We start from the raw sequence: 22,881 nt of genomic DNA, 5'->3' as shown, positions 1-22,881 counted from the left end.
CACTCACTGTCTTGACTTGGCTGATTTATAGGGAATGGCTGAGTAATGTAACACTGTTACTGCATTTGGAACGTGAAATGGTGTTCAGGCCTGCAGCACCTGAGATGAGAGTCTTTATAGGCGCTATGGTGAACCCCATCACCCTCCTCTCTGGCAGCACAGCACAGCACAAACACACGGCAGCAGCAGAATGCTGGACTGTGAATAACCTGCTGGGGTCTTAACATGGACCCTGATCTGAAGTTAACCTCCATTTTAAAATTGGCATCGCAATGATGCATTTGCATCCAAATAAGTGAGTTCTTTTTGGTGGTATGAAAATAAAAGCTAATATTTCAAAATTAGTAATTGGGGAGTTCGTAGCTGCACAGTGCCCATTTGAAGGGCCATCGGAGGCTATTAATTTAAGTCAGTCTCAGTAATTCAGGGCTGTTATTAGTGAGCTGTTGGCTCACAGTGGGCCTATAAGAAGTCTTTGTCAGTAAATTTCCTTTTAACTGTTGCTACCCTCGACTGCATTTATCAGTAGCAGAGAAACCTCTTTTGCTTTGTTGTGGTCTGCAGTAATACTGAAAGTGACAGTCCTCAGTGTACCATTATTACAGCCAAATTTGTATTCTGACTTGGTGGTGCAATATTTACAGTGCGTAGTTCCTCTTTTTTTTGTAGAACTATGCAGAATGCACCCGTTTCCAGCTTTTGCGTCTTCAAACAAATTGGCTGTGTAACATGCCATGCCTTGAGTCTTTCAAAGTGGCACTGTAATGTTCCAAGCCAAGCAGGAAGGACTCTCTGGAGAGGCTGTCAGACGCCACAGAGATGTGCCTATGGCAAGCTCAAGCGCTCCGAACCTGGCCGCATGGGGCATATCTGTGGACTCTAACTCCATAAGCTCTGGGTCCCCCTGGAAGTCTGGACATCTTAATCTGTCACTCCTGGAGTCTATGAGTCCCGGAGGGATGATCAGAAGATGAATGTGCGGGGACTGGCTCAGTCATCAAAGCAGCCTTCCCAGGGCCCTGCGACGCGCCCAACAACTGCTCTCCAAACAGCACTTAAGAGCCCTCTTGCCATCTAATTAAAATGAGGAATGCGGGACAGAATAAAGGAAAATAAAAAAGAAATTGCTTAATGAAATACAACCACGGCTGCATTCATTTTCGTACATGTTGTACTTTTGAGAGACAACTGTAGATTTTCTGCAATACGTTGCACAAACAACACACATATTCTCTGATATGGTAAAATGATATGTAGTTTGTTTTTCTACCATTTAAAGCAACTGAAAGAAAAAGCCGCTGCCTTCTTGTGCGTTAATGCAAATGCATCCGTCACTGTGTGTATGATATTGGCTCCACTGGCGCCTTGTCTGCCTTGCTTTAGATGCCATTAGTCAGTGGTGTCTATGATTTGTAACTCTGACTGCTGTTCCTCTTGTAATTAACTTAAAAGATAAAAAACAAAATTATTCCACATGCCACTTTGACAATTAGTCAAGCTAAACAGCCTGCTGTTCTTTCTAACAGATTACCTTGCTTGGATCCATTATGCAGAAAATGAAACATTTTTTACATGGTTTTTGTAGGACAAATACCCAAAGGAAGGGCTCCCTTACCAAATTAGAGAAGTGTTTCTTGAATAATTCCTGCTCTCTGAATTGCATAATTAATAGTTTCTCTGAATGTTTTCTCACTTCAACAAAACCTGAAAATTGAAATATGGCTGATAGGTCCTTCATTCAATCAAGCCAATGATGTGTTAGAAAATCTCCCTGGTTGAAGCGACTAATTGGATAACACATTAACATTTTTATGCCTTTGCCTTTTTCTAACCTCTCACTCACGTCTTTCAGAGTAAGTCTGACTGAGGGCAAGGATATGAACCCCATAGCTATTTGGGCACTAGGGAAATGGGGTGGTATGATTACTGTGCTTTGCATTTCTTAAAAACCTCATCCAGACACACACCAACTGGGGCCACAACTGTGATTATAGCAACAAACCACTGTCAGGTGCAAATGGGTGTGATCTGCCCCACAACAAGCCCTGTGAATGTCTGTGAATTTCGCAACACTTTGTATTTCCTATGGGGCTGGCTTCCCATATTACTGCGCTATAAAAAGCATTCACATTTGCCTGCGAGCACAACCAAACCTACATCGCCGACGGCTTCTGGCTTCTCTCTGCTGGTCGCTATTAAATCTGTGGGTGGTGTTTTCCTCCGGGGCCTCACAAGCTCCAGCCCGCCCCCACCCAGCTTGGGTGCAGCCATCAGGCAGGGGCCTGCTGTTCTCAGGGTGTCCCTCCTCCATCTTAGTCGCTCCGGCTGGGCTGTTGTGGAACAGGACACTGACACGTTCACAGACTTATGGATTCCCATTCCACTTTACAGTGTTTTAGAGGTTCCTGTGAGAAAAAAAGAGAGGGATGAGAGACAAAGTTAGAGAGAGGGAGAGAGGGAGGGGGAGAGAGTGAGAGAGAGAGAGAGAGAGAGTTATGCAGTCCTGAAGGGATATAACCTACAAACAGAAATGCATGTCACTGCCTGCTGATTGTGAGGATTTTAATATGGCACAAGCGTATAAAATGTGCTCTGTGTTATAAATAGTGCAGCTTTCGCTCGTTTTCTCAGTTGTTAAGTAGAACAAGGCATGTATGTATTTGTAACGTCTCCCTTACAAGTGGTTAAAGTCAGCAGTTAGCCTATACATCATCACTCTAGTGCACATATACAGTCAAACGTTTCTAGGACAAAGCTAAACAGCTGTGACGTAAAACTAGTTTTCCGTGTAAACGTAGCTACTGGAACTATCAGTCTTGGGGATATCATTTAGATATCTCAGTCACCATGTGTACAGTACAGGATGTGTGTGATAGGGACACGGTCTGTGCCACAGCGCTTCATTATTCTCTGTGAATTACTAGAAGTGGCATGCATTTCATTTCAAACTGAAAGATTATTTAGCAGCCTTCCTCTGAACCGAGAGTGTGCTGCAGGCTGTACCCATTAGATCAGCAACTAGTCATTTAGCGCACCTGGTACTAGTGCTGATTGACACTACAACTCAAGTGAACAAATGCACTTTAATATGTGTTTAATTACAAATGGGTCATAATGCAACAATAGAGTATCGAGGGGAAAGTGAATTGCCAACCATTAGCATAATAAACAGGAAAAAGGAAAACATTAGGTAAATAAACCTTGAAGTGAGTCCTTGTCTGCTTGGCACCAGTTGTGATGTACATTGTTTATTTTTTTATCAATATTTGTGCACCATAATTGCATCTGTTTTACTTGCTCTAGGAGATCAATTAGTGACCTGCAACAAGTGCAATATATGAGGAGGTAATGACTTTCCTTTCATGCTTTAATTTATCAGCGATTTGCCAAGTCATCTGAGCGAAAATTAACGTAGGCCTTTTTAATTGTGTTTTGTGTTTGTCTTGATACTTTAATGCTGCTTTAAAACCCCAGCAGTTCATTCTATGGCGTGAGTCTCTCAGGCATCAACAAGACGTAATGAATCAACTCATCAGCCCAGACTCAGTGGGGCTCTGTCTATCCTAAGGTGACCTTGGACATACAGCACTTGCTGTCTGAGGAGAGTAAGCAGGCTATTAGAAACTTTCTGCATCTCATTGTGGATAATAGGTGTACTAACCAACATACAAGAAAAAAATGACACATAAATGCCGTTGACTTGTGTTACCAATTGCTATTGACTGAACAGACCTATCTGCCAAAGGTTAAAAAGCATACATAAGAACTTTTCAACCTATAGAGCCACCCGACTTCATCCTGAAAACACATATTTCTAAACACATTCATCGAGAAAAATATTACAAACCTTTGCATGTTATATTTCTCTGATGTCAAAAACACAATCGGTGTAACAAACACTCCTTTAAGGTGCTTCATTTGGAGAAATGATTCATGCATGAGACATAATGGCAGCCTAAGATGTGTGATTCAAAAAGACGGCAATATTAGATTCTACATACATCACCTATCACTGGTTCAAAATGATATAGCTTTGCCACAGGGGGGTTACCCAGCACAGTAAAGTCATATTTAAGGCACACTTTCCTCTCAGCTGGCCTCTTCATTTGAAACCCCGCCCCTGAAAGAATCTCATTGGTCGAAGGCACAGCGTCTCTAGCGTACCTGACGTGGACTTTCCCCTTGTCTGTTTTGTTGACTGGCACCAGAGAGCCCAGTCCCCGCCTACAGCTGCCGCTGCTATTTGACTGAGGAACGATTATTTTGTTCACACAGAGCTGGTGGAGCGTCGTCAATGGGAAGAGAACGCGGCGGTGGAAAAGCGCATTATATCTTTTAACTTCCAGTGGCACGATGGTTTCGACTTCAGTTCTGTGTTTGTGGACTATATTTTGCCTTCATTTATGTTGTTATGTGAACACTGGAATAGCACAGAATTCGAGAGAAGGTAAGAGTTAAAGTTTCCTGCTCTTGCATCCTATGTTCGCATCCCGAAAAAGAATCAGTTGTGCCGAGCAGTGAAGCTCCAACTACGATCGCATTTGCCGTTGACAGAGGCACCTAATATAAAAATGAGCTAATTTAAACAATAATTTTACAATTATAGTATGAAAATAACATATTACATTATGGAGAGAGACATTAAGGTTTTGGGGGATTTCTCGACGCGCACTTGACTGCTTATGAATCCTGTCTGTTTTTATCATAGCCATTATGGATTCGCTCAAAATTAATCTTACAGGACCGGGACGACTTGTAAATCCATTGTTCAACTTTTCCTGTGAAGAACAGCGTTTAGGCTTGTCGTTCGATTAAGTAATCTCGTATATTAGATATTTTGTAATCAGACATAAAAGAGAAGTAGCCTGCCCTACGCTTGAAGATTGTCCTTCACTAGTTGTCATGACGGTCCTAGGGTCCTAAAATACATCGGGAAATGTTCATCAAAATGTAGCCTGAGCTCTTCTTTGCCCCAACCACAGCCTATAGATGTCACGGTTTCTAAAAGAAACTCAGTTTAGTTTGAAGTCGACACAACTAAAGGCGACGGGCGTATAGCTGCATGTAGGCTAGTAGACATAACTTCAAATGACAGTCCCCAAAATTATCAAACTTTGTTGATGGAGTGACAATTGTTAAATGCACCAAAATGCACACAGCCAATTTGGCCAATTCGATGAACCCAGCTTAGGCCATTACAACTGCTATCATGATCAACCAAAAATCAAAACACTAAACAGCCCGATAACAATGAACGTGCGCTGCATATGCCGATACCCGATTTACTGAAGCCTTTTAGGTTAGTGATTTTTGTACACTAGGCTAGAGTCGAGAGCGGCGTCATGGAATGATATTTGCTAGCATGAGTTGTGACAAACTCTCATAATTTCTAATATAGTAGCTACCGATGAATAATTTCGGTATGAGCATATTTCACTGCGTAAAGGTTGAAGCATTTTTACCATGGGGTGTTCTGAGACGGCACGAAATTGCCCATGCCTGCATTTAGTTATCGCAACGCGTTCTGCAGTGTTGTTTATGACATTCATCTTGAATGAACAGGGTGAAAGATTTTGCGTTAGGCTATAAAGGGGGATGTCTAGATAACTCAAACCACGATTTCGGACACCCATGATACAATGAAATTAAGGTGAAACAGAAGGTGAAGCACGACATTGGCCTTTACGCACGACAAGACTGAGCCATATTTGCAACGTTAAGAGTGATTTGACCTTCCATAATTAACTCATATGATACAACAAGCTACGGTGAGCTAAGTTTTTATTTGAGAACAGGTGCCAACTGCCAACGCACGGGACACGGCATGATGTGGACTGTAGATTAAATGCTGACACGCTTACGTGTTTCAGTTTTTAGGATATATTGAGCCATATTTTGTTCCCCTCTACCTATTTCACATGGACATTGTGTTAACTCTTAACCAAAATATTTAATGGTATTCACCTTCATTCTCACCGGCAGTGATCCTACTGGATTCTAAGGCGCAACAAACAGAACTGGAATGGATTTCCTCTCCGTCGAGTGGGGTAAGTGAACTGCCTCTGAAAGTTCATCCGCTACCATGCAGGCCCTCGCTGTTGCTCACTTCTCTTCTTATTTTGCTATTATTACGGGCAGCGTGCAAGGACACGGCATATTTATGGAGGTTACAATTGCATGACAAACCTGAGGTCGTGGTGGGAACCTTATGACTCATTCCACAACAACTCATTTATCCGGAAGGCAAAGGAATGAAAATAAGTTGGTCTCAGTAGGCTACCCAACGTAGCATAAAACGTTACGAGAAAATGTGAATGGGCCACTGCCTTCTGAAATTAAACATCACCAACCAAGAGACATTTTAATCCCTGTGCTGTGACTTTAATGCAGTTGCAATGATATGGTACACTGTATAGCTCGACGACTTAGGCTATATATCAACCTTACTTTTTTCATTCCTAAAATCGCAATACCATACAGTATTCCATACCAAAAATACCATATTATAACAAATAGCCCTCTACTATTTAGCGTTTTCGTCAGAGCCCATTTTCCGAAGATCAGCCTGATCATAAGCCCCTCTTGGTGAACTTAGTGACTTTAATTTAAATAGGTATATTTAATTGATCTTAATACACACTATATGTACCCTCTAATAAACTCTAGATTTATGCTCTGGATTTCTTTCTTTCTTTCTTTCTTTCTTTCTTTCTTTCTTTCTTTCTTTCCCTCCCATAGTTCTAAGGTAGTTTACAATTGATTTATTCAATACTTCATGCATTTGAAGTTGCCATGATTATTCCCCAGTGATCAACATATAGAGGAGAGGAGAAGAGAAGTCTTACGGAAGCCCTCCCAGCACTCTCTAGTCCACACTGATATGCCAGTGTAATTACTCATGCATGTGTTGGGATTCTGTTGCTTGCCTCCTCCACCTCTTTGTTTATTAACCCTACATCCACATCCACTGCTTTCCAGACACCATGCAGTCAGGTTGTAGGTGACAAAGGCCCATTCTCTATTGTGTTGATTGCAATGCTTGTTTTTGTCGTTCCAGTGGGAGGAGATCAGTGGGTTGGATGAAAACTACACGCCCATACGTACTTACCAAGTGTGCCAGGTCATGGAGCCAAATCAGAATAACTGGCTTCGGACTAACTGGATAGAGAAAGGGGATGCTCAGAGGATTTTTGTAGAACTGAAGTTCACCTTGAGGGATTGTAATAGCCTACCAGGTGTGGTGGGGACTTGCAAGGAGACATTCAACTTGTACTATCAGGAAACTGACACAGAGGTTGGGAGGAACATACGTGAGAGTCACTATGTGAAAATCGACACTATCGCCGCAGATGAAAGCTTCACCCAGGGGGACCTCGGTGAAAGGAAGATGAAGCTGAATACTGAAGTGCGTATAATTGGCCCCCTGACTCGACGAGGGTTTTACCTGGCCTTTCAGGACGTGGGGGCCTGCATCGCCCTGGTCTCAGTCAAAGTGTACTACAAAAAGTGTTGGTCCATCATTGAGAATTTGGCGACTTTTCCGGACACGGTGACTGGATCGGAGTTCTCGTCCCTGGTCGAGGTGGAGGGTATGTGTGTGAGTGATGCAGAGGAGGAGACCGACAACTCTCCCAAAATGCACTGCAGTGCAGAAGGAGAGTGGCTGGTGCCCATTGGGAAATGTATATGCAAAGCGGGATTTCACCAGAAGGGCGACGCATGTGAACGTGAGTACTGTTATATTCATCTTTATTCAAACCTCACCAGACTTTTTAAAAGACATACTGAGTAGCGTGTTAGGAGGACATGGTATAGAAGGGCACGCAACCTTTAAATGTGTCTACCAAAAGTGCATTGAAAATAGCACAGCACTAAATTATGTATTTTTATTCATAAAGTATGTATGTATGTTGATGTACAGTCTTAGATTTGTCATGCGATGCCCCAAGCAATTTGCTTCAGCAATTAACTTCAAAATATAATTTATTTTTTTATGATCCTTGCTGTTACTATTTTCTGTGGAAATACAACGTGAAAAAACAACAACTGGGTTGTTCAATAAGTTAACTGAGAAGTCTGAAAAAAAAAAAAAAATCCTCAGCATAATAATTGAAAGCCATTTTAATTGTTTGATTTGCTGTCTTTTAATTTATAGCTGAAGCCGTGTTGACACAGGGATTAAATGATAACTTGCACTTCAGTTTAGCTCGATGTTCTTCACCGAGAGTCCTCTCCCCTCCTTCTGGCGTTGGGCCAAGGCAATCACTTGCAAAATACACAGGTCTGGAGGAAGTCCAGCCAATCTCTCAGTATCCCTTTGCCCCTCCGAAACGACCCTGACACAGAGAGAAAACAAATAGCCACCATACTGTGGCATTTAGGCCCGGGGATATTTATGAAGGGTTCTAACAGGAAACGCAATTAAAGTCGCTGTGGATACATGCTCGCTGGTGTTTTTGCCATACAAAAAAGGTGGCCAGGTCTTCCGTAGCAAGTACGGCTAAGGCCCAGAAGGGTGCTGCTAGCTGTATAGAATTTCAATCGCCGGCCTAAGACACTGACACATTATAGCAGTCATAGTAGACTGAGAAATCGCGACGTGTTCATGGAGTGAAAATGTGTGTTGTTGTCCTCATATATTTTTTTAGAGGGGGGTAAAAGTAGAAGCCGTTCCCCACACGGCCACTCACAGTCATTTTGCAGTACATCACTCAGTATAATTTCCAGTGATGTATTGCTGTTATGCCATACACAGTACTGTGTCATTTAGTTTCCATGTGAAGGATGGCTCAAGGATCTCATTATGTTGTCCAAAAGTGAAGCTGCGCTATTGTGCTGGTAGAATGGGTTGTTCACCAAAAGGTGGTAAAAGTCTTTCAGAGTTGTTCAGCTGGATTAGAATACTTCTCTGTAGTGTTGTTTGTGTAGTCATAAAGCCTAAAATAGTTTCAGTATTTCTGAACACCGTGTATCTATCACATCAGTAGATATATTTAGTCGAACGTCACTAAATTGGAAATGTAGAACTGACGTACTGAGTGCACTCAATGCATTTCTGATGTAATTGCGACATTCTGAATGCATTCTGTGTGATCTGCTAAATTAAACCAAAACGTTAGCCCTGCCTATAAATGGTAAGTTTATCCCATCTATCAGGTTATTGCGACTCCACAAAAATAGCCTTGGTGTGTCATCCAAGGACATTAGAACATGTCCTAGTTCCCGACCCAACATTATCCTTTTATAACTTTTGCACATTTTACCAATGGCCTGAGCATTACGAGAAGTGGTTTATCCAACTAATGTGAAATTTATCCAGCAGCTAGCTTTTAGCCCCTCTCAGCGGATAGATGTTTTGGATGCTAAATGGTCTGGTCAGTGTTTCCCACAAGAACTGCCATCCTTCCTCCGGTATTTTATTGCTGCGCTGTGAAGTGAACAGACGCCCGCAGCAGACAGTGTCCATTTAATATGGGCGACAGGCCTGTCCTTGTGAGTGACCAGAATGTGTTGTGTGCAGTAGCGTCCTCCTGCAGGACACCTCCTGCCCTCTCTGACATGGTTGGCAGTCCTTCCCTCGCACCTCCTCATTGTTCCTCTTCTGTACACCCCCCCCCCCCCCTAACACACACACACACACACACACACACACACACTCCATCACTCCCCCACCCAGCAGCACACCATGGTGTAAAATGCCAGGCATGAAATATTAAGTGCTGAGTGAAAGAAATACATAAGCGAGTTGGGCTGTCACTCTCGTCATGTGAAGAGAGCGGCGGGTGGAGGCGGGCCCGTGCCGCTCTGCCGAGGCCTCCTCCAATAAGGGCCTGCTCATTCATCACCATCCACACACACAGGGACAGCGCAGCTCTCAGTCCCGGGGGCTTGCTCCGATTCCCCGCTCGGTGTCTTTTTTAAACTCTCATTTGGTGCTAGGTGGCTGGAGTCAGTGTCTGGAGTCAGCCGGGCTCCATTCCCCCCCAAGTGGAAGAGTTAAGAGTGGAGAGCTCTGAAAAAGGCCATTTGATGTGTCTTGCAGCATTCGCAAAGTTTATTTTCACAGAGCTGAGTGGTGTAAAAATAGTGCCCATTCATTCTCAGGTCACCAGTGGCCACTCACAGGCATAAAGCCACTGTGTCGGACGAGGGCGAAAAAGAGCCCTTGTGGACAGACATTGGTTCCTTTGTCAGCCCAACATTTTCGACTATCACAGGAATGCGTTCGGCGCAATTTTAGCTCGCCTTATAACCGATTGGTGACCCAGCTCACTTGTGTGTGTGAGAGGCCTGAAACATCTCAGCTATGCTGGTCCGGCTTCTCAACAGGCAACAGGCTAACAAGTGCATTAATTTGAGGATATAGCATCCTGCAGACACTAAACACCATCCATCTACCCAGGTGTCAAGGAGTCAGACAGAAGTTAGTCAGATTGTGATTGATGACAGGGACTGCAGGAGAGGGGGGCCTGTGGAGGTTAGCCCACAATAAAGCCAAGGTGGCTGGAAGCAGCAGGCAGCCAAGACCAGCTCCAGGCACAGGCAAGGCCACACTTTGCATTTCAAATGAAGCCAAGAGTCAGGGGTCCCTCATAGCCACTGACACAGGATTGATTGATAAGGTGTGAATTTGGGGTTTCAAACAGTCGTCCATTACAACTGTAAGTAGACTTAATTATGCAAATATGGAGAAGGCAGGCCATTCCCCATGGGGACTCAACTGGACTCCCAAATCAGTCAAGATTGAAATAATTTGTTGATGGATGATGAGGGTTTTGTCCCTGTCTTGTCAAAGTTCAGTGAATGGCTGCATTCTTTGAGGATCCAGGGACTTTCCCTTGGTTTTGTTTGAGCTGGCAGGTAGCATTGTGATGGGCACAGATGCGCCTTTGTGTCTTCTCTCCCCAAAGCAAATAGAATTGACAGACTGCACAGGCCTGATTATGGATCGCTTAAAAATGAAAGTTGCTATAGATTGTCCTTGTCATTGCACCTCAGAAAGGAGAACGATTGAAATCTCAGTGGACATTTTTTATCTTCAGAATATGTTATTTTATTTTACATTGCAAGTGCTGTGATGTAGCCTATGTGTTCCTCTTGATGTCTGACAAGAATAGACATGACATTCTCACACCAATATGCACACAGAGCACAATGCAGAAGCACCAAGGATCCAATTTAATTACTGAGGAATATGTGCTTGTTTTCTCCTTGAGGAGCAAGTGACTGGAATGAAACAAAAGCATTTCATGCTACAGAGCCTCACTAAGCATTTTTTAAGCCCCCCACCCCCCGCCTATGTGTGTGTGTGAAGGAGAGAGAGTGAGTGTGTGTGAGTGTGTGAGAGAGAGAGAGTCGAGGGCAGTGTGTGTGTGTGTGTGTGTTGCCTCTTAGCTCTGGATGTAAGAGGGGGTAAAAAGTGTGAGGTTATGTAATAAGATATTGATTTTCCTCTTAAAGGAAGATTGAAGTGCAGAGCCACCCTTTTCGCCGAGTCTCGGAGGAGAGCGACTGACAACAGAGGCCTCCCAGCGCGCGCGGGGCTCCTGAGCTAAGGTGTTAAGACCCCCGGCCCAGTCACATATCACTTTCCCCCAGACGCCGGAGGGAAGGCGCACTAAACGGTGCGGCGCCGGCCTCCTCTGACACCGTGTTCGCCTGTCCGATCACATCCCTCCCAACAGACGGGCGGCAAGCAATTACAAAAAAAGACATCTGTGCCAAGGTTTAGATAGCTAAGGAGAGAGAGCCCAGTAGCGTTGGAGGTATGGAACTCAGGGATCGATGGAGACGTCTGAACCTGTTAGTGCAAGTGAGAATGAGGGCTGCACAGTGGCAGTAGGGGGGGGGGCTTTGTTGTGTAGGCAAAAGGGGGCTGGAGAGGTGACTCCTCAGGCAAGCAAGGGTCAACTGCCGCGCTCATCCATCTTCCTCTGTGGCAGTGTCCTGTCAGTGGGGCTGCTCATGTTACTAAGCACAAGAGGCAGCTCTCATTGTGCGCAGCGGCTTGTTTGCAGCCATGTGTAAATGAAGTTAATATTCACTGACCTCATGCGCTGGCCATGCCGGACCTCCGTGTCACCCAGGACAAAACTGCTATTTGAGACAAAAGGAGAGAAAAATCCTTTCTTTCTTTATTTCTTTCTTTTTTTTGTTCTTCACATCAACAATTTATTTCACACTCCCTGCCCACATCTGGGTGTGCTGAGATGTTCACTCCCATTGTCCCTATTGATTAGAAATATCGCGTTTGCCGCTGATTCGGCTTGGCAGGTTGGATTGATACACATTTGAAATGATAAATGTTTTTGGAATGATTTCTCTCCCTTTTGGGATCAGCGGGGGCCGTGGCGTAATAGGACAATAATATGCCTGGTGCCGCGTGCCTAATGAATGCTGGAAGGAAGAGTGTCTGCTCCTTCAGGGCCACTTTCAGACTCCATGCGTCCACAAAACAATTAACTCTTTTATTATGCGCTCATGCGAATCCAGGTGAGTTACCTCACTTTGCCCATACGTGTAGAAGAGAAAAGAAGAATTTTTCTTGTCAATAGTAAATAGCAGTAAATATTTGTAGAGTGTCGGCGCAAAGGCTGGTATTTGTTCAGCCATTTCACGACTGAAAAAGCAGGCTCAGGCTTCAGAAAAGAAGGATCAGTGATTATCTCCCCATCATGTTGGGACTGTCGAGGACATAGCCAGATATCTAGCAAGTGTTATAGTCTTAGTTGCCAAGGAGATATCTCATTTTTGCTCTTCTCCCTGGGATGGAAGAAAAACTGTGTGTTGTAATGTATATTTACACAAGATGAACGCTTGTTACAATGAAAAGCTTGTTTATTATAGCTCTCCAAATCACAATTTAAACCATTCTGTGTCCCTTATGTTCTCCAGAGGAAGGAACTCTGCTTGAGTCAGCTAATGAGAAGCAGAGGAACCGCTCTTTCTCTCATAACAAGGGATTAAACCAGTACAAGCCTGCTGCAGACAAACACCAGCTACTTTGTACAGAGATAGTCTGGGGTTGAATTTTTTGGGTTATTAGCTAGCTACTTATTGATATAGCTGGAGAGCATGTCTGTTCCAAGCACAAGAACTGAGAATAGCGAAAGCAGTTCTTCACTTCACATAGGCTTTCTCTCTCTCTTTTCTTTGCTTTTCCCCAAATTTTGAAATGTCACAACCTCCCAGCTCCAAGACTAATAAGATTCCTCTCACCCCATGGAGGTAAGATTAGCATTCATTGAAACTGGCTTTTAGACAGGAGTGGGGAGATGTCTGCCGTCTTTGGAAGTGGACCCCACGGCTGTGGAGGTCGCGCTGAGGGGACGGCTTGTGCCTTTCCCAGCCCCACGCGGCCTGACGGATGGCCCGAGCGCGCGTCCAAGGGGAGCGGTGATGGACAGTGTCCGGCGGGGGCCCGGAGCTGGCCCTGACACCGTCCCTCTGCTCTGTCACCCCCTGCCACACCGCCGAGGGCTGAGACAGACAGACAGGCAGGCAGGCAGACGGGCAGGACAGAGAGAGAGACACACACACACACACACACACACACACACACAGAGGCAGGAGGTGGGGTGGGCGCAGCCCCGTGATAATGCTGTCCTGCTGACTGGGGCCGTTTTCACCACTGATTAGTTGCGGTCATCAGAGGCCTCTGGGCCGGGCAGACCTCTGGGCCCTGTGGCTTTCATCTGGCCGATAGCTGATCCCCCTTTCTCCTTTAATGCTTTTCATCCGAGCGTCTGAATGGGCTCCGCCACGTCGTCCGTTTAGGAGCGCCTCCTCACTTCAGGCCTCTTCTCATCTCCCCCTCGTGCCTACCAGTTCTGCGTGCACAGTGAATTAGAAGACAGACAATTAGACAAGGACATCTTCCATGTCAGGGAGAATCTGTTGGCAAAGCACTGCATTATGAATGATAGTTGTTTTTGGAAAGCGGATGTGCTGTATTTTCATCGACGAGAAGGCCAGTTGTCTTCGCAGGCATAACATTATGGACTGGAAATTGATTTAATGTTAAGCACGACCTTTGCTTTCTACTGAAGAATCTTTGTTAACAAATGATTATGATAGCTTGGGGGAAATGCTACAGATGCTGAGGGTCTATATTTCTGTAGTAGCCGTGAGTAGCGCTGTTCTCAGATCCATTCGTATTACGCATCTAAACACATTTGTAGTATAATGTGTCTCCAACCACAGCTTGGGAATGAGTTTAGCTAGCTTATTAAGTTAGTTTCAAAGCGTTGAAGTATAATTAGTGCTTGCTTTAAATCTAAGACATGAAAAATGAGGATGGAGTGCAGAGGGTCTGCCTTGGTAGTCACTGAGGGTAGGTAAGAGTGTCAGAATATAATGTGTTGGGTAGTAATTTGTGCAGTAATTGCATTGCATACATTATGGCTATTATGAACATAGTGCTACAACAGTCACATTAGCACAAAGGCAGGAGACATTTTTTTTTTACCATTTTTTCTCTTTTCAAAAAAGAGAAAGCGTGAATGGAAAAATAAAGCCTCCCAGGCTTTGTGTGTTGTGTGTGATAGTAGACATATTGTCGGTGTGGAGCCAGGTCTGCTGAAGGCTGTGTCCAGGTTTGGTGGATGTGAAGAGGGCTTCTCTGAGGCTCAGTCAGCGGGGTGACCCACTGTGTCCTTTAGCACTATGTAAGGGAATGCTAATCTGCCCTTTGTTTCGGGCAGAAATCTACTTATCTCCCCCCCTAGCACAGGTATTGCACATGAATGGCCCAGTTGTCTCCATATGCCAAGCCAGTCCTGAGTCACCCAGCTCTGTTGCCCTAATCCATCGGGCAATGTGTGAATTAGGAAGAGCGAGATCATTTGGAACCATTTAATCTGACTTTCGGCCTCTTTTTTCATGTCTTCTAATCCGTGACTTTTTCCCTCTTTTCCCCCTATGATTTTTGCACTGTGCAACACTGTATTCATTGCCCAGAGTATGGGAGGCAGCGTTGGAAAAAAGGCTCGTCTGGCGTGTAGGGCTTAGGTGTTGGAGCCCTATCCATTCCACTGTGTGCTGCCTTCCAGCGAGGTTTCAATTCACTCCTTTCCTTTGTATGGTCCGCCACCATTTCCTGGGCAGGCGCCTTGCCCTCTTAAAGTGGGGGATTAAAATGTCTAGGGATGAATAGTTGCAGAGATTTTCCTTTTATAAATGTCAGAAAAAGAATTCACAAGGATGAGTTCTTTTTTTTTTTTTTTTTCACTCGGCTGCTTTGAGATGTGTTCCCTCAAGATAAAAGTTGGAGAAGCACCTGTTGCTCTGCGTCCAAATATGGTCTCAAGATAGAGCAGAGTAGAAAGATAGTGTTTCAGAGATAATAAGCATCATGTAAACAGCCAGCCTAGTGTCACGCACTCACTTCCAGCAGGTCAAACGCTAAATAAGAAAATGCTATGACTGAATAGTAAGGCCTTTTTTTAGAATATAATTATGGATGAATTTATGGATTCAGAATTACAGTAATTCGACCGTAATGAAATGGACCTCAGATGTGATTTGCCTGAGTGAATCCAGCCAGACAACAACACGCTGAGGTGAAAACAAGCACAAGGAGGGGAAAGCCAGCTGAAATGGGGAAGACACTGAAAGGGAAAACAGGACAAGCGTCCCATTTTTACACGCCCTCCTCTCCGGCTGATATTTATAAAGACATTTCCGTATCGACTTTGTGGCGGCGGAGAATGTTTTGAAAAGGCACGACGGCATTTTGAAATAAGAAAATAAACAGTTTCCTTTATCGCGTTTGACCCGCTCCACCTGGCATTCATCAGTGGCGGGGCCCGGCGTGTCGGGCCTGTCGGCTACTCCCCCCCCCACCCAGCCTCCTTTATCACTCTAATGGGCTGCTATCTGCCGGCCGGCCGAACACTCTCTACTCTCTCTCTCTCTCTCTCCCTCTCTCTCTCCCTCTCTCTCACTCTCTCTCCGCTGTGTCTGTGGGCTGCGTGGCGAGCGCGGTGGCGGCGCATTCTTTCCAGCTCCGTGCGGCGGCGCGGGCGGATTTAACACATAATCAGGCCGGATGGCCGGGGCCTGTGGGAGGTCTGGCCATGACAGGACGCATCAGCACCATCATGGGGGACGGACTTCTGAAGGCCATCTTCTGTGGCAGGAGGGGGTATGAGTAGTGAGTGTGTGTGAACGCTGCCTCGCTTTCACTCACTCTCCCCCTCTTTGTGTGTGTGTGTGTGTGTGTGTGTGTGTGTGTGTGTGTGTTTGCTCTCACCTCCATCTTGCTTGGTGCAGGATCATTAAGCCAAGTGCCCCCATCCCCATTAGGGGCCTTTCTAAAGTGAGCTGAGGCAGATGTTGGGGAAACTCAATCTCAGGCAGCCGCTGCTCAAGTGCCCTGTGTCCGTCCACTGTGGTGGGCAGGAGATTAGGAGGGCCGCCCTGGCCATATCTAAGGGCTACTGCTGCTGCCGCCGCTGCTGCTGCTGCCGCTCGAGTGCTAGTGTGTTGCATTCTATGTTTTATTGAAAGCTAAAGCCATCGCACTTCTGTAATCGTGCCACCAGCCAGGAGGCATTGTGTGAAATGCGATCTGTCAATCAAGAGGCGAGATTATCTGGAGATGGAAAAAAAGAAATACAGTTCAAGTGCAGTGGCGTCACTTCCAGACTTTGGAAATAATTATTAAGGGCTGTGGCCACAGGAAATGATATGTCAAACTGCCACTAAATGCCACTTCGTGTTGAGGAGCTCATCCATCGCTCAAGCTATTTCTCCGCGCTCCTTGCTATGTCCCCTATCCTGTGTGTCATTCAGTAGCCAAGCATCACAAGCTCTTGGACGCAATTCAATAATGTTAAGGCCCGCGGGGCTAAAAAAGAGAGGGAGGGGAAAAAAATGTAGACTAGGATCTTAAACAAATAGACCATTTCATTCGGTACACTTCTGTGTGTCTGTGCGCAGACAGCACCTCTTTTGCGTGATCCGTGGTCTCTCCCGATGTCAATTGTGATTTAGACGTTTAGACTGGTGGAAGGCGAAAGCGTATTCCTCACTGGGCTCCAAGGCCTTTCCGGTTCTATCGGGGGCAGTGTTTAAAAATGCTGACTGTGGATTGTTTTCCCCTCTCGCTGAAAGAGAATGCCTGACCGCTGGAAGGCTCCTGTTGCCTGCTAAGGAGACCGGCGGAATGTCAGACCCTTTTCATTTTTTCCCCTACCGCCCTCCTCTCTCTCTCTCTCTCTCTCTCTTAAATCTCTGCAATGAAGTGCACTAACTAGCTGACTAATTTCTTTGTCATAAATCTGTCCGACCTTAATAGTGCTTCCTGGCAACAAGGCTGTTGGTAGACTAGCAACCAGATCTCTGTATGTAGTCAAAATAGTGTTGAGATGTCCACATGTCTTAGCCTTTGGTCTTTATTGTGACGTGAATGTTGAGAAACCTGTGTACTAATGATGAGACCATTGTCTGAGCCCCTGGGTCTCCACACAGATCATGCCTTGTTTACAAGCCTGTTAATGCAAGTCAGTACCTTGTCTGACTAATGCCCCCTTGATTGCATTGACTATAAACTGCTGACGACCATAGAAGCGCGTAATAATTGCATGAGCTATTACATCTAGGTCTCTCAGAAAAAAAGGCAGGCCATCATTAACTGCAGTCGGAGACATTAATATGTTAGCAAGACGGCGAGCGCCAAACCCAGGAACTGAGCTAGCCAAGAGCAGCCCTGCGTCTGGGAGAAGAATGCTTTGCTCTGGGAGCCATGTTTGTGTATGTCACTCACGGTGCACTCAGAAGGGGGCGGGGCCAAAAGGAGGGCGCAGACACAGTTCCCTCATGTCACAAAGACTCTTGATTATAGGCCTAATTTATTGCTCGGGTGCTTACACAAACATCTCTGCTATTCAGACACATTGATAAACACTGTCAAAGCACCACAAAAATAGTTTTGAAAAAACATACGCTTACACGCACAGACGTCGGGAGAGGCGGGTGGGGTGTGTTGACTTTTTGCAACTCCCCATGTTCTGACTGTGCCCATGCTAATCTTGGCATATTAGCGTGTGGGCAGCACGGTGCTGGTGGCGGAGGGAGCGGTCTAAGCCCGGGGCTCAGTGCAGATCAGGCTCCACACAGGAGCTCAGACACCCAGAGGCCAGCCGACTCACCAGCTTATCAGAATGTTTTACTGGCCACAAGCCTGCCCCAGAGACACGGAGCACAACCATGCAAACCATACAAGCCTGTTGTAAAAGAAACCAGTGAAAGTTGTATAGGACAATACTGGACTGCAGTACGGCTTGTGAGGTTTTGCATGTATCAATAAACGTGCCGGAGGATGCACTGTTAAAACTGCACATCGTGTTCAAATAAAGCCGGTTATCCCTCTCCTAGCGAGGTGCTATGAATTAAACATGTTTAGGTTCTTCTCCTGGGCCAGAAATCCTGTTCTCAGTTACCTCATAGGTAAAGAAATACTGGAGATAAAAATCATGTGTTTTTTTCCCCTCGCCTCCGACCCTGTGCTGAAAAAGCTCTTATTTCATGGAGGCAGTGGGCTGAGATGAATAGGCAGTGACAGGGCTTTCATGTTGTTGAAATGGGGATACCTTGTCCCATAGTCTCCTCATCTCACTCTGGAGGTGTTAAAATGTGGAGGTCCGGACTCCTCTATCCTCTCTATTTTAGACTTGTCACATACATTTGCAGGAGGATTTTGAGCCCCTGAAAGAATAATGAAACGTAGATCTGAACCGGCGCGCTCTGAGAGTGAAAATCGATACATTTTGCACAAATTACTCATGAAAAATGCATTCTCACATAACATGATAGTTTTTATAAGCCGCCATCTAAAGTTCTATGGATTGCGTGCCCATTTTTCGGGCAGAATATAAAAAGAATGTGGCCCAGTTTCTTTCTAAACTGGGATTTGCACAAACAGCTGGTCTGCGTGGATTAGCTTTCTTTAAGTGTTGAGACTAAAAGGGCTAAACCCAAAATAGATTTCTCTGTCTGTTCACTGGCACAACATAAATGGGGATTATAATTCATTCACTTTTTGAATCACTTTGCCTGGTGTGCTCTGCCTGATGTCATTTATTCCAAATCGGTTTGCAGATATAAAGTTAAATTTGATACCCCTAAATGACCTTATGTTTCTCAGATGTGGTTTACAGCTGAATGGATGTTTTTCTCTCTCTCTCTGTTATCTGCAACAGGAGATATAAATCACAGATTAAACGCAGGCACAAATGACACAATTCATCGCTGGCTCTCCCTGCTACCAGCTCAATTTGTTTCCTTTGAAGCCTGACATATGTGAATGTCATTTGTTGCTTAATTGAAGATGAGACTCCAGAATGCTCCATTCAGTTGTGTGTAACCTTGTGTCCACCGCGTGCTGCTGTGCGGTTGAGAGTGGGAATGGGAGCGCAGCTCCGCTCGTCCACCCCACACCCGCTCTCTGACCGGTGCTGCCGATGAGGGCAGTTGGCTGATATGTGATTTGGATTTGAAGTAGATTTGTTAAGTATGCATATGACGCCTGAGGGCCCAGTTGATCCAAACACCAGCTGTTCCCGTCATGTGAACACAACCAAAATGCTCCTTTTCACCCTGCCCTCTTTTTTATGTGAACTGAAGTGTGAACAAGGCTCTCTCTCTCTCTCTCCCTCCCTCCCTCTCTCTCGTTCTGTTGCTCCCCCTCATCTTTCACTCTTCCCCTCCCCTTGGCTGCCCTCTGTCCTCTCTCTCTCTCTCTCCCTCTCTCTCTCTCTCTCTCTCTCTCCCTCTCTCTCCAGCGTGCGGGCGTGGATTCTACAAGTCTTCCTCCCAGGACCTGCAGTGTTCGCGCTGCCCGGCGCACAGCTACAACGACAGGGAGGGCTCGTGGCGCTGCGACTGCGAGGACGGCTACTACCGGGCGCTGTCTGACCCGCCGTCTGTGGCCTGCACCCGTAAGTAGCCCCGCTGACCACACACCAGTCCAGGCCAGCAGCAGCAGCCGTCTGGCTTAGACACACATGCTAAGTCATGCCCCCCCAAACACACACACACACAGACACACACACACACACACACACACACACACACACACACACACACACACACACACACACACACACACTCCAACCAACCCCTTGCCCCTCCCCGTCCTTGTTCACTTTTTTGCACACACACACACACACACACACACACACACACACGCATGCACGCACACACGCACATACGCACACACACACACACACACACACACACACACACACACACACACACACACACACACACACACACACACACACACACACACACACACACACACACACGCACGCAGGCACACAGTCCAGACCCCCACTGCCCCAGCTCAAAATACTTACTCTGGTCTTTCCAAAGCTCCAAATGTGTTCTCCATGCGCGGGCTGAGCGTGAGCGTGAGCGTGAGCGGGGCTTGGCCTCCCAACATGTCTTTATGATTATGTTCATAGGCCTGCGCTGCCTTCTGCCCGCCCCTCATATGCCAGCTAATGATCAGAGCAGTAATTTGCAGTTTCCTATCCGCCAAAAAAAAAAGATGCAATTATAGGCAGGAGAAGCAACGCAGGCAGCTTCTGGAGCTGGGCCTGTCGTCGTGAGTGTGGCAATTATGGAGCAGGCGCTGATGAGTTGTTTACACAGGCCAAAGGATCCATTTTGAAGGGTGGGGTCACTTGCTCCCGAAAATCCCTGCTCCCAAACATGTTCGTTCAAGACATTCAGGCAACCCGGAGCTGTGTGTGTGAGCCTCCCCAGGAGCTATTGACTGGTCTCCCAGCTAGAGTGAGGAATGTCGGATTTCAGGACAATGAAATCGGGCGTCAAGCTGAAAGCAACACATTGTAGGCAGTGGCAAAGACGTGGCTGTTAAGGGTTTTGGGTTCGTCTCTGACAGGCTGATTTATCATGTGTACATTAGTCAAGAATTTCCTCCCTCCCTCTCTCTCTCTCTCTCTCTCTCTCTCTCTCCCTCTCTCTCTCTCTCTCTCCCTTTCTCTCTTTCTCTCTTTGTCTTTGTCTCTCTCTCCCTCTTGCTCTGTGTGTGTGTGTGTGTGTCTCACTCGCTCTGTCTGCGAGTCTTCCTGGCTCCCTGTTCATTCCGTGACTGAATCAAAGAGGAGAACACACCAAACGCAATTTCAGCTAATTGTTGCCCGGTGCTCCCACAATCTGCAAACAGTAGAAAACAAAAGGGCCACATTCACCAAGGAACCACTTGGATCATTTTGTGAATGATGGATCCATTACTTTTCCCAGCACCATGATACTGCGGTTTCAGTGACTAGGGATGAAAATACTCACTTAACTGCCCCACAATTGCGTCTCGTGTTGTCCAAGGAGAAACACCCATGCGAGAGCAACTTTTTTCTCTCTCTTTTTGCTGTGGCTTGCAAACGTTGTTGTGTGCGTTTTATTGTTTGGATAAAATTAAAGGGCAACACTTTGGCTTCCCTTAGATGTTTTAAAACTGAACAAACAAACTACTGTGTTTATAATTGTATAACCTTTAGAATACTGCTGAGATTGAAAACATCCTCTCTTGCTATTAGTCTGCTATGTTTTGCGCGTCTTAATTATATGCAAGAATTATAGTGTCAGCGCGGAAACTTTGGGATGGAGGTTTTTTTTTTTGTCATGGCCTAGTGTAATATAAAATGGAATGTAAATTAGAAGTGTGTATAGATTTATAGGCTAGCCTGATGGCACTTATGTTTTTCCGCTCTGCTTTTTTTTTGAAGGCATAGCTTAAGACAATTTGTTGATAGAGGAGCTGGTGAGAGTGCTTGTGCTGTCGGTGGCCATGTGAGATAATGAACACTCACTGGCCTGCACACCTCTCCTGGGCGCCGCGCATGATGGCCGTCGCTGACAGCTTTTGTAGTCCGCATCAATCACGCAACAGCTGGGAGCAGCTCTGCCATGAGCAGGGTTTCAAAAGGGCAGTTGGGACTCCTCCTCCACACCATCACCACACACACACACACACATACACACACTCACACACACACCCTCCTCACGCACACACCATCTCGCCACTTCAACAAGTTGACATCTCTCAAAGCCAGGATCCTGACAGCCGTTGCTAGGGGACAGAGAAAGATGGTGTGTGTGTGTGTGTGTGTGTGTGTGTGTGTGTTGGGGGGTGGGGGGGGGGTATGTGCCCTCATCCACCCCGTCTGTGTGTCCTCTCTGCACTGTCACACGACAACGCTCGTACCATCTCCACAAATCAGGGCAGAGGTTATAGGTCAGCGAGTATGTTTGCAGATTAAGGATTACTACATGACCGATGGAAATGCCATTCAAGGTAAGCCCATTCCCCTAAAGGTCTCCAATTAGCGACTTGATTTGGAGAGTGCAGCCCAGGCACGAGAAGGCCCCTCAAAGACGATAAGCGCAAGAGTCGACTTGTTAAGCTGTAGATTACAGCCGCCCTGAAACGCAATGGTGGACTAGCAATACAATCTGCAAGGTGACCTAATTAAGAGTGGCGAGCGCAGCACTCTCCATGTAGTTCAGTTGTCAGATAGCGTTCACATTGCTGCCTTGCCCATTGTGCTCACAAGTCATGCGGCAGTGACTAGGAGAAGTGGCAGACAGAGAGGGAGAGAGAGAGAGAGAGAGAAAGAGAGAGGGAGAGAGAGACAGAGAGAGAGAGGGAGAGAGAGAGAGCAGTAGCAGATTCCTTGAGGAAGTGAAGCAGGAATCCATTAAGGACATGCCGTAGTACTTAGGTTTGGGCGTGGGCAGTCAATGACACTTTTTCATTGGCAAAATCACAGGTTCACCCAGACGTCTGTAGATGGGGAATTAGCTTTACAACTGCATGCAAAAGGAGGCGCAGAAATGTGTGCAGCACACACA

At 45.9% G+C, this 22,881-nt stretch overlaps 1 protein-coding gene across 3 annotated transcripts in view; it reads left to right on the top strand.

Annotated features, from left to right (window-relative positions):
- Window positions 1-4,293: 4,293 nt before the first annotated feature.
- Window positions 4,294-22,881, top strand: part of epha7 (eph receptor A7) — a 54,877-nt gene continuing 36,289 nt past the window's right edge. For all 3 annotated transcript variants that reach the window (XM_062550892.1, XM_062550890.1, XM_062550891.1), the window contains exons 1-4: window positions 4,294-4,447; window positions 5,983-6,047; window positions 7,058-7,727; window positions 19,785-19,940. In XM_062550892.1, the coding sequence (XP_062406876.1) occupies window positions 4,354-4,447; window positions 5,983-6,047; window positions 7,058-7,727; window positions 19,785-19,940 (985 nt within the window). In that variant the 5' untranslated portion in view covers window positions 4,294-4,353. The remainder of the gene's footprint in view (window positions 4,448-5,982; window positions 6,048-7,057; window positions 7,728-19,784; window positions 19,941-22,881) is intronic.

This window comes from Sardina pilchardus, chromosome 12 (assembly GCF_963854185.1).
Source record: "Sardina pilchardus chromosome 12, fSarPil1.1, whole genome shotgun sequence".
NCBI lineage: Eukaryota > Metazoa > Chordata > Actinopteri > Clupeiformes > Clupeidae > Sardina > Sardina pilchardus.
This window is presented reverse-complemented; position numbering and strand designations above follow the sequence as displayed.